Below are 12,186 nucleotides of genomic sequence, written 5' to 3'. Positions count from 1 at the left end.
GATGATGTGTCTTGGGGATGATCTTCTCATGGATCTTACTAGGGTTCTCTGAATTTCCTGAATTTTAATGTTGGCTTCTCTAGCTAGGTTGGGGAAGTTCTCATGGATGATATTCTGAAATATGTTTTCCAAGTTGGCTCCATTCTCTCCATCTCTTTCAGGTACACCAATCAGTCATAGATTCAGTCTCTTTACATAATCCCATATTTCTCAGATATTTTGTTCTTTCTTTAATTCTCTTTATTCTTGTCTGCTTGTTTTATTTCAGAAAGGCAGTCTTCAAGCTCTGAGATTTTTTTCTCTGCTTGGTTTATTCTACTATTAATACTTGTGGTTGCATTATGAAATTCTTCTAGTGTGTCTTTCAACTCTATCAGGTCGTTACATTCTTCTCTTTACTGGCTATTTTGTCTGTCAGCTCCTGCAATGTTTTATGATGATTTTTAGCTTCCTTTCGTTGGGTTACAATGTACTTCTTTAGCTCAGTGATCTTTGTTCCTGTCCATATTCTGAATTCTACTTCAGCCATCTCAGCCTCAGTCTGGTTCCAGAGTCTTGCTGGACAGGTATTGCAGTCATTTGGAAGAAAGAGCACATTCTGGCTTCTTGAGTTTTTAGCATTCTAGAACCATCATTTAACTGATGCTTTCTCATCTTTGTGTGCTTATCTATGTTCAGTTTTTGAGGTTGCTGACCTTTGGATGGTTTTTATTTTTCTTTAACAGTCTGGCCACTTTTCTGTAGGTCTGCTTGTGGTATGCTGGGGTTCCACTGCAGTTTCTAGTTGCCTTGGATTTTCCAGTATTTGGAGTTATCATCAGTGAAGTCTGTGAAGCAGCTAAGATGACAACCTGCCCCTTCCCCTGGGAGTGCCATCCCAGGGAGGTAAGGACCAGCTGCCAGCCTGAATGCACCTGCAGGACATGGCTGGAGACCCTAATTTGGTGGTCTCATCCAGTCATGAGGAATGGGATTGGGAACCCCCTTAACAAAGTAGTCTGGCCATGTTTTCATACAGTAGCCATCCTGTGCTGGGGAGTCCACTTCAGCCCCTTGTTGCCTCAGACACTAAAGCCTGAAGCCTGGCAAGGCTAAGTTGCCAAAACCTCTGTCAGCCAGAGAACACCAGTGGTGGTAGCCAGAGACCCCAGTTGGGAGGCCCCACAGGATGAATAGGAATGGGGTTGGGGACATGCTTAAAAAAGCAGTCTGACCATGTTTTTGTGGGGGTGTTGTGCTGTGCTGGGGTACCACTTTTACCCCCAGTCAGCTGGGGCTCTCTAAAGCCCGAAGGCTGGTACTGCTAAGTTGCCCAAGCAGCAAAGATGGCAGCCTGCCCCTCCCTCTGGGAGTTCCATCTCAGGGAGTTTTCAAATCTGTATAGGCCAGAGAACACTGATGGGGGTGGCTGGAGGCCCTGGTTGGGAGGTTCCACCCAATGACAAGGAACAGGATTGGGAACCCACTTAAAGAAGCAGTCTGGCCATGGTTTTGTAGAGCAGATGTGTTGTGCTGGGGTGCCGCCTCTGCCCCTGGTCAGCTTGGGCTATCCAGAGCCCAGAGGATGGAATGACTAAGTCACCCAAACAGCAAAGATGGTGACCCACTCCTCCCTCTGGGAGCTCTGTCTTAGGAAGTTTTGTTGTTGCTGTTGTTGGTTTTGGTTTTTTGTTGTTGTTGTTTTTTGTTGTTTGTTTTTGTTTTTGTTTTTTGTTTTTTGACAGAGTGTTGCTCTGCCACCAGGCTGGAGTGCAGTGGCGCAATCTCGGCTCACTACAACCTCCACCTCCTAGGTTCAAGCAACTCTCCTGCCTCGGCCTCCCGAGTAGCTGGGACTACAGTGTGCCACCATGCCCAACTGATTTTTGTATTTTTAGTAGAGACGGGGTTTTACCATGTTGGCCAAAATGGTCTCAATCTCTTGACCTTGTGATCCGCCTGCCTCAGCCTCCCAAAGTACTGGGATTACAGGCATGAGGACTGCACTCAGCTGTCTTAGGAAGTTTTTAAACCTCTGTCCGCTGGAGAACACTGGTGGGATTGGCTGGAGAACCCGGTTTGGAGATTCCACCCAGTGAGGAGGAACAGATATGGGACCTACTTAATGAATAAGTCTGGTCATGCTTTTGTAGAGAAGCCGTGCTGTGCTGTGGTTCTGCTTCTGCCCCCGATTGGCTTGGGCTCTCCAAAGCCAGTAGGCTGGAATGGCTAAGGGGCCCAAACAGCAAAGATGGTGGCCCACCCTTCCCTTTGTGAGCTCTCTCCCAGGGCGTTTTCGAATCTCTATCACGTGGAGAACACCAGCGGGGTGGCTGGAGGCCCCAGTTTGGAGGTCTTGCCAAATGAGCAGGAACAGATAAGGGACCTGCTTAAGCAGTCTGGCCACCCTTTGGTAGGGTAGTTGTGCTGTGCTGGGGAACCCCTTCCACCTCCAGTCAGTTTGGAATCTCCAAAGCCTGCAGGCTATAGTGGCTAAGTTTCCCAAACAGCAAACATAGTGGCCTGCCCCTCCATCCAAGAGCTTCATCTCAGGTGCAACACTGCTACCTGTGGCTGGCTGGAATTCCAAGCCACTGGATCTTATCCTGTGAGGCATTGTGAAAGTAGGACCCCCAGACTATCACTGCTTGGGGCCCTGGATTCAGCCTCTTTCCTAGGGGTATATATGGGGGTCTAACCTCCCACTTTGCCAGCATTGCAGTTACTTTTGCTGGAAAGCCTGGAGCTGGAATATCTAAAGCTCCTGCGTTTCTGTGCATACCTGAGTGACTACTCTGCCAAGACTCCATGTAGCTCTGTGTGTCAGACTGAAGGCCCTGGTGAAGTGGGTTCACAAGGGGATCTCCTGACCCAAGGGTTGCAAAGATCCATGGGAGAAGTGTGGTTTCCTGTGGTCACACATTCACTCACCACTTCCTTGGGTGGGGGAGGTTCACTTGGCTCTGTGTCACTCCTGGGTGGACCATTGTCCTTCCTTGCTTTTCTCTGTTCTCCGTGGGTCAAGTTGTTTCCTTTATTAGTCCCAATGCAAGTACCTGGATGTTTCAGTTGAAGGTACTGTATTTACTCACCCTTTTCATACCTCTCTGTGAGAGCCACGCACTCTAGCTCCTTCTAGTCAGCCATCTTGGCCACTCCCTCCAAATTCTTAAAAATTATTTAAATCTCTTTGTTAAATTTCTAAATTTAGTCATTTATTGTTTTCCATATGTTGTTGAGTTGTTCCTGTGTATTCTTATGAAGTTTGCTAAGCTTCCTTAAAATAATTATTTTTAACCTGGGTGTGGTGTTGTTTACCTGTAGTCCCAGCTACTCAGGAAATTAAGGTGTTGTTATTGAGTCTAGGAGTTCAGAGGCAACATAGTGGGACCCTACCTCTAAAAAAAAAAGTTATTGTGAATTATTTCTCAGTCAGTTCATACAACTCTATTTCTTTAGGGTCAGGGATGGGTGCTTTATTTTGTTCCTTTGGTGATGTCATGTTTTCCTAATTATTTTTTATCCTTGTGGCCATGCTTTGGTGTCTGTGCATTTGAAGAAGCAGGTAATTATTAATTACATACTTTGCAGACTGGCTTTGTCTGGGAAAGCCCTTTACTAGTCAGCCTATCCAGAGATTCTGGTGAGGCCATCTGGTATAGTTCATGGGCCAGTTTGCTGCTAGAGCACTTAGGCTGGCTGGTCTGCAGCCTGGGTCAACAGATGGGAAGGCCTGGGGCCTGGATCCACTTGGGTGAACCTGTTGACTGGGTCTGCTGGCATGTGCCTTGAGCTTGTGACTGGGGGCCAGCCTAATGCTTGTGACTACCAAGGGTAGTATGGTGCTAGGTGGGCTTAAAGGCTGGGGTCACTGGGCTTAGTCTTCCACGGAGGGCTGTCTGGAACCCAAGGCCACTGAAGGTGGCATGGTAGTGGGGAGAACCAGAGATTGAGTCCAACATGTAGGCTTCAAAACATGGGACTGTGGGGTATAGTCTGGTGCCAGGGTGGGTCTGGAGGCTCAATCTGTGAGGACCAGCTTGGAGCTGGGTTATAGGTCCCTGCCTGGTGCTGAATTTTACTGTGATGGGCCTGGTATTGGAATAAAATTGTCCTTCCTACTGTCTTCAGTGTGCCTTTTCTTATTTCTATGCTACATGCAGATATTGTCATCTCTCACTTGATTTCCTTAGCACTTGTGAAGGTACTTTTGTACATGGATAATTGTTATAATTGATGTTTCTACAGGGGTATGATTGCTGGAGAGTACTATTCCACCTTCTTGCTCCCTATTATTATCTGCAAAGCACTTAAACAGTTCCTGACCCACATAGTGACACTATGAACCAAATTTCTGTGGTAAGAAAAATGATAGGTTTTGGTTCCAGAAGATTGTTTCTGAGCTGTTTTTCAAATAATCTGTTCTGAAAGTTGTGTTTATTCATCCTCTTTCTGGCTGCTCCTTGTCCTGGGTGTATTTATATTTCCTGAGGGTTTTGGTAGCTTCCCTTTGTATAGTTAAATAAAATACTTTCTTTTTTTTAAGTTCTAGGGTACATGTGCACAACGTGCAGGTTTGATACATAGGTATAAATGTGCCATGTTGGTTTGCTGCACCCATAAACTCATCATTTACATTAAATATTTCTCCTAATGCTATCCCTCCCCCAGCTCCCCACCCTCTAACAGGCCCCGGTGTGTGATGTTCCCTGCCCTGTGTCCAAGCTGGAAACCATCATTCTCAGCAAACTATCAAAAGGACAGAAAACCAAACACCACGTATTCTCACTCGTAGGTGGGAATTGAACAATAAGAAAGTACTTTCTGTTTTTAGTTTGATAAGAGTTTTTATTATAAATGAATTTTATCAAATGCTTATTCATTACATCTATTGAGATAATCTTGCAGTTGTTTTCCTTTAATCTTTTTCTGTGGGGAGTTATATTAATTGACTTTCTAAGGGTAATCTCACATCCAAATTGATAGATTTACCTTACCAGCATGTGCATACACAAGCTTACATATTATTTGTAAGATTTTTGTGTTTATGTTTATAACTGAAAATGGTCTATAATTTTCTTTTACCATCCTTATCTGGTTTTGGTGTCAATATGTTACTAGTGTCATAAATGAAGTTTGGGTATATTTTACCTTTTTATATTCTCTTGGTTTGTATGAGATTGGAATTATTTGGTTATTTGTGATATAAATGTGTATTTTAAAATTTTTTGGGCATTTAATTAGTATTTGTATTGGAGTCTAAATAGTTATGCTTACTCAGTCTACTGACATGATCATTCTTGGTGCACTTTCCATATGCCAGGTACACTGTAAGTCCATTACTAAATTATTTTATTTGATCTCCAAAGTACAGATGAGGACAATAAGTTTATTAGAATAAAGCTATTTGCTTAGGTTCACGCAGTTAGTAAATACTGAGGCTGGGTTCGAAAATAAGTTTCTCTGATTTTAAGGCCTCTTAATATAAACTCTGCAGCAAAGAGACACACACATGCCCCATAATAAAATTTCTGATGGGTTAACAATGGTAATCTCTGGGTAATGGAATAATAGTTGACCATCTGATAAACTTTTCCATCTTATAAACTTTTTTGTATTGTGATTTTTGCATGAACATTTATTTTAATATCAAATTAGACACACACATATGTGAAATTAATTCAGGGCTGTAAAGATTAAAAATTGAACTGACTTTCATACCAAAATTACATAAAATTATGCAGGCATACTCCTTAAGAGCCCTTGAAACATGAAAAAATTGTAGTTCCAGCACAGAAATGCAATTACTTCAAGCATTTTATGGAGTAATTTATATACACTTTTGAAAAGTATGGTTATAAATATAATAGATGTAAGTATGGTGGAAAATAATGGGATTTGGAATCAATTTGGGTTTGAATCACAGTTCTGTAATGTACTACATTTCTGATCTTGTATAATAAACCCTCTGAGACTCAGTTTCCTCCTGTGCAATTAGAAAAAATACCTAATTCGCAAATATACTATCTGAATAAAGTATGATCATGTACCTAAAGAACCTATCACATACATGCCCAAAAAGTTGTAGCATTTATTATGCACCGTTCACATTTCAGTCATAATTTGCCATTTGTATTACATTTCTTGAAACTTGTTATTCATAACTTACTTATTTTATGTCTTAATAGCATCTATTTTATATGTGGGATACATTCAAGTGCCTTTTGTTAACAATAGAAGGATTTGGTCATGTTAATGCCCCAGTACTTAAATAACACTTAGAATTATGTCTAGATTATGTGATATGGTTTGGCTGTGTGTCCCCAACCAAATCTCATGTCAAATTGTAATCCCCACATGTTGAAGAGGGGGGGCACTGGTGAGAGGTGATTGAATCATGGGGGTGGACTTCCCCCTTGCTGTTCTCGTGATAGAGTTCTCAGGAGGTCCAGTTGTTTGAAAGTGTGTAGCACCCCCCCATTCTCTCTCTCTGTCTCTCTCTCTCTCTCTCTCTCCCCCCTTTTCTGCCTTGGTAAGATGTGCTTGCTTCCCTTTCACCTTCTGCCATGATTGTAGATTTCCTGAGGCCTCCCAGCCATGCTTCTTGTGCAGCCTATGGAACTGTGAGTCAATTAAACCTCTTTTCTTCACAAATTACCCGGTCTCAAGTAGTTCTTTATAGCAGTGTGAGAACAGACTAATACATGATGTTTTAATTATTTTCTGAAATTAGACTTATATAAGTCAGAGAAATTAAAAAGAGTAATTAGTCTTCCAAAATGGTGAAAAGTCATTACGCAATTATAATTGACATGTTGATTTCAGGTTGTGGAATCATCACTGCAGCAGCTGGAATGTGATCCCACTGAAATAGAAGAATTTGTGGAGCATTTTATTTTTTTGAATGCAATTTCCTCAAAAATATCTAAATTAGAAAAAGAGTTCTTAACAATTTCTCAGTTATATTCTGTTGTAAAGCATCACCAGATCCATATTTCAGAAGAGCAAATTGCCATATTCCAAGTTCTTCTTCTTAAGTTTAATCAACTAAAATCATCTATGAAGTTAAATAAAATAAATAAAGACACTGCTATAACTAAATTCAGAGATAACTTGGAAGCATGTATCAGTGGTCTGCGTGTTGATGTTGGCAATTTAAAAGCCAAGGTAAGTTTTTAGGTTTTTTTTGGATTTTTTTTTATTAAAAACTTGATCTTAGTCTCGTAAGTCCAGGCATTTGGGTATTTGCTTTCAGTGGAATTTTGGCTAAATAATTTAATACAAGTATTCTTAAACTGGGATTCACAGACAGAATTTTGGTGATTTGTGAACTTGAATGGGAAGTAAAATTACATCTCTGTTTTCACTAATTTCTAACTGGAACTTAGCATTTTCTCAACTATGAATGAATGTAGGCAACAAACAGCAGCATGGCTGGTGACTTTTACCATAGGCTTCAAGAGACTGCCAAATGGGGCTCATGGCATAAAAGGGACTGAAACCCCCTGAAATCTTTCTGGGCCAATCTTTATCTTTGTCTGGGCCAAATGGTAATGTAGTTCCGGTTTCACTCACTTATCAGGTAAAAGCCTAGATTATATACTAAAATGCTTTCACTGCCAGTAAAACAGTATGTTCTAGACATACTGATTTCTCTTAGAAAGTCCTACTCTTATTTTTTAGATAAGAACTCCTCTTCTGTTATCTGCTGGTACTCAAGTGTCAACAGCAATGGAAATGATCCAGACTCTCTCAGGGGAAGCTGCAAGTTTAACTAACAAAGCTAAAGCATATTCAAGCTATCAGGATTGTTTCAGTGATTCTCAATCTCATATGCATTCTGTTAATGTGGAAGAAATTACACAGATTGTGCTTTCAGAGATCTCTGACATTGAATGTGACTTGACTTTGAGGAAAAAACTATGGGAAGCACAAGAGGAGTGGAGGCAAGCCTCTTGGGAATGGAGGAATAGTTCTCTTCAAAGTATTGATGTAGAATCGGTACAGAGAGATGTTTCAAAACTGATGCACATAATCTCGGTACTAGAAAAAGGTAAAAATGTGTTTCTCAAATTTTCCTACCTAGGTCTATATACCAAATGGCCTTTGGACATCAAGAGCATTGTCCTTGGCTTGTTTCTTTACCCATTCTCAGGTTGACCATTATGGCTAGAGCTACAATACAGGAGTATAGGCAGGAATTTTACTCAGGCAAAAAAGAGATTAAGTCCTTGTCAAAAAAGTTTTATTAACTAATTAACAATTTTTATGTCCTTTAAAAGTTGGTTCCCTGCATAGAACCCCAGCTACCTCACCCTGAGTAGGGCCCTTCTTAGGGCACTGGTCAGAGATGTTTTGATGATAAAGGACCATCTGCATAATCATTATCTTTTGGGCAGTGGGTAAACAGCTTAAAGAGTAATTTTTAGAGGTTTATTTTATTTTAATTATCAAATTTGAAATCTTGCCAATACAAAGATACTGTTTTTGTGAGAGCATTTCTATAAGATCATATCCTTTCCAAAAGGGATATTTTGTTTCACCTGGCCAAGAGAATGTCTTTGCTTTTTTTAAAGACTCCTCCCCTATCGCTCAGCTATACCTTAAGCTAAAATTTCTTCTCCAGAAAAGCCAGAAAAACACTTTATTTCACTTGTTTTAAAATTACATAAGAAATATAACAATAGCACAAAAGTTTAGAAAAGAGAACAATTGGGGGCAAATCATAGTCTCAAGGCTTTAACATAACACTCATTGTGTGCATCCCCTCTCAATATTTTGTTATATACATGCTTCGGAGAACAGTAAAGTAACAACTAGATGGCACCTTCTTTTACATGGTTCCCCAGATAAAATCTTGCTGTTTGCCAAAGTCTAAACTGGCAAAAACTAAAGTTACACTGTTGACCTTCTATTAATCAGGTCTTAAAAACATATTACTATTTAATATGGCTTTATAAAAGAAGCCCCATATATACAAATTGGTTTTTTGAGTGTATGGGTGAAGTTTTCAGTTCTCCTGAGTCCCTAACTTTGGCCCCTCCTCTTTATTTTATAAGTTGAGTAAAAAGGTTGTAAGAGTTGAACCTTCCACTCCATAGGTTTTGAATCCTGTACTTCAGTGGTTTGTCAATGCCAGAGGACAGACTAGTGCTGGTCTGTGGCAAAGCTGTCACCTACATTTCCTACATTTTGGTTTTAAAGAATTTTTTAATGAAATTGTAGTGATGGTATATTTTTTCCCTTGATGTTCTTCCATATTTACCAAAATTTAAAAAACCCAAACCAGCTGAGTACAGTGTCTCATGCCTGTAATCACAGCACTTGGGGAGGCTGAGGTGGGTGGATCATTCGAGGCCAGGAGTTTAAGACCAGCCTGGGCAACATAGCAAGACCTCATCTTGCTATGTTAAGATGTTAATTAAATAAATAAATACCCAGAATCTATGACAGTCTTCTGAATGTTTGTGGTGTGTGTGTGTGTGTGTATGTGTGTGCACATGCATATGTACCCATTTGTCTGTATATTTATCATGTCAGTGAAAATCTGGGAAACCTGTGGTAGCTGGCCACTCCTGGTATCAAATTTTCTAAGATAATTTGGTTGCAATAGTTGGGCTTTAGTCACCTGTCCTTATAACTATTTCTCTTTATTTTAATGTATAGTTGATTCTCATGGAAGGGTGATGTTAATAAAGCTCACCACTTCATGTTATTTTAATATAGTTTAATAACTGATAAAGTAGTGTTTAACAAATTTTAAAGAAAAAATCTTATTTCCTCAATTTAGTTAAAAAATATAATGAACAATAAAAATTATATATATATATATATATATATAATGAACATATTATAAGCCTACTGACCCATTGTTATTTATAGGTTTACCTAAAAGCGATATGGTAACACATCTTAAGCAAGTGGTAACAGAGTTTAAACAAGAGCTGCCTATCATTATAGCTCTGGGAAATCCCTGTCTCAAGCCAAGGCATTGGGAGACTCTCCAGGAGATTATTGGGAAGTCAGTTCCGCTTGATAAAAACTGTAAAGTAGAGAATCTTCTAGCTCTCAAGGTAAATAAAAATGGTTTTAAAAAAAATTAGGTTGAAATACCAGATGGGCCAATTTTAAATAGGCAAGTAAATATACAATGAATAGGAATTAGGAAAGGAAGTTTATAAGAGTGCCTGGGAAAATAGTAGTACATTTGTAGAATAATAGGTGACAGGAAATTGTTTAATTGGAGATATTGGGTAAGCTATTAATTATTCCATTATTATTTAGGTGATTATAAAACAGTAATACTGGTTTTCATGTATGACAAAATTAGTGTTTTATTATTTAACAGTGCTATTTATACAGAATACATTTTATAGGAATGGAAATATCAAAACTATTGTATTCATTATATGTAAAATGAAAATATATTAAGAGCATGTAAGAATTGCCCTACCTTAACATATATATATAACTTGACATTATATTTAAAATGCATAATAAACAACTATTTGACTTTCCATGCAAGTTTTATTATAAACACATACTTTTTTCAATTTTTCCATGATTAAAAACTTTCTATTTTTATGTCTAACTTACAATAAGCTTCATTTATGTTTAGTGTTTCATGGCTGACAACATATAATCAAAACACATATTTTATACCTATAATTCTCTACTAAATGATCTGTTGTAATGAGGAACATGGGCACCTTTTTTAAGAATTTAAAAAGAAGAATTTTTTAAAAAACAACTTTTGTTTTTAAAAATTAGATTATTTTATATCGCCAGCCCTAATCTCAACTTTCTCCTGAACTCCAAATTCACATATGCAATCTCCTATTCAATATCTCCACTTATATGTCTAAGAAATACCTCGAAATTAACATGTCAAAAACATTCACCTTTCATTCTCCATCTCCCAAATTCTGCTCTTCCTCTGTGTTTCTTATCTCAGTTGATGGTAGCTCCATTCTTCCAATAGTTTACACTAAAAATCATGAAATAATTCTGAATCTTCTCTTTCATAATCCTCATCATATCTAAATATCTCATCTTACAGCCTCCTAACTGATATACATGCCCAACTGATATACATGCCCAAGAGGAATTCAGCAAGATAGCTAGATGATGTCAGAGCATAAGAGCAAATACCAACAGATGAATTTATTTCAAATCAGCATGCATAAAATCTAGCACAATTTTAGTGATATTTTTATATCCAGTCTTGGGTTATTGGAACTATTCTTGGATAAGTTAGATAAAGGGTGAGAATTTTGCAGACTAAATGTAGCAGCAAGCTATAAAAGTTAGGGTAGATAGGTACATATGATAGCAGCTGGTGGCCTACATGGGGATGGTGGCCTGTAATAACTCAAAGGGTTCCAATGAGCTATTACATGTCTAATATGAACAGACAGTTTAAAAAGGAAGTCCCATGCATTTTTTAGAGGTTCCCAATTAGGACAGTTTGACATATGAACAAAAGTGAACAAGGTCTTCAGCCTTTGAAATACTGTAGTGAGGAGTTAGAGGAACCCCTTCTTCTTCTTGAAGATAATTATAATAATAGAAGGGACAAGGAGGCAATCAGCTGGTAATTTCAAGTGAACTCTAAGAGTTCCTGGATGGTTTTGGCCATCCTGTAGAAATTTGACAATGTATCCAGTATAATGTAGATGCCAAAATGGACAGGATTTGGCCCAGAAACTCAGCCTTCATTTATTAAAACTTGTATTTTGGAGAATTGACCCAGAGGTGGTGGTCATGCTGCAAAACTTTCCAAGATAGGTCATATTAGAAGTTCTATTAAATGAATAAAGTATGATGGCTTGCAGTTATATGACAACCATTTTGTCCAAGATGTTGTGCGGGCTCTGAAAAACCTATCACATGAAAAGCATTTCATGAAGTAAATTAAGAGCAAGAGCTCAATGGTATGCATATGATGAACACTATCATTTTATGGTTGATAATTTTCACTTTGGAAAGCCATATGCTTTATAATAAAGTTAGATGATTAATTACAATCATCAAGATTCAGCTGAAACCACTCAGCTATTATCAAGTCAGTTGGAAGATCTGACTATTTGTCAGTCAGGTCCCATACTTTGACCATAAGACTTGACAAGGCTAGATTCACTTCACTGAAATTTTGCTTGACACATTATCAGTGTCTGCTGGATTTAGTTTTTAGCAATCTCAGAATGT

At 38.7% G+C, this 12,186-nt stretch overlaps 1 protein-coding gene across 2 annotated transcripts in view; it reads left to right on the top strand.

The window, feature by feature from the left end:
* DNAH14 (dynein axonemal heavy chain 14) overlaps nucleotides 1–12,186 on the top strand; it is a 510,612-nt gene that overhangs the window by 146,007 nt on the left and 352,419 nt on the right. For both annotated transcript variants that reach the window (XM_063672417.1, XM_054474368.2), the window contains exons 18-20: nucleotides 6,805–7,146; nucleotides 7,663–8,032; nucleotides 9,862–10,052. In XM_063672417.1, coding sequence (XP_063528487.1) covers nucleotides 6,805–7,146; nucleotides 7,663–8,032; nucleotides 9,862–10,052 — 903 coding nt within the window. The remainder of the gene's footprint in view (nucleotides 1–6,804; nucleotides 7,147–7,662; nucleotides 8,033–9,861; nucleotides 10,053–12,186) is intronic.

The sequence above is a fragment of the Pongo pygmaeus genome, chromosome 1, assembly GCF_028885625.2.
Source record: "Pongo pygmaeus isolate AG05252 chromosome 1, NHGRI_mPonPyg2-v2.0_pri, whole genome shotgun sequence".
Classification (NCBI taxonomy): Eukaryota; Metazoa; Chordata; class Mammalia; order Primates; family Hominidae; genus Pongo; species Pongo pygmaeus.
The sequence above is the reverse complement of the archived record's forward strand: the minus strand, read 5'-3'. Positions and strand labels throughout refer to the sequence as shown.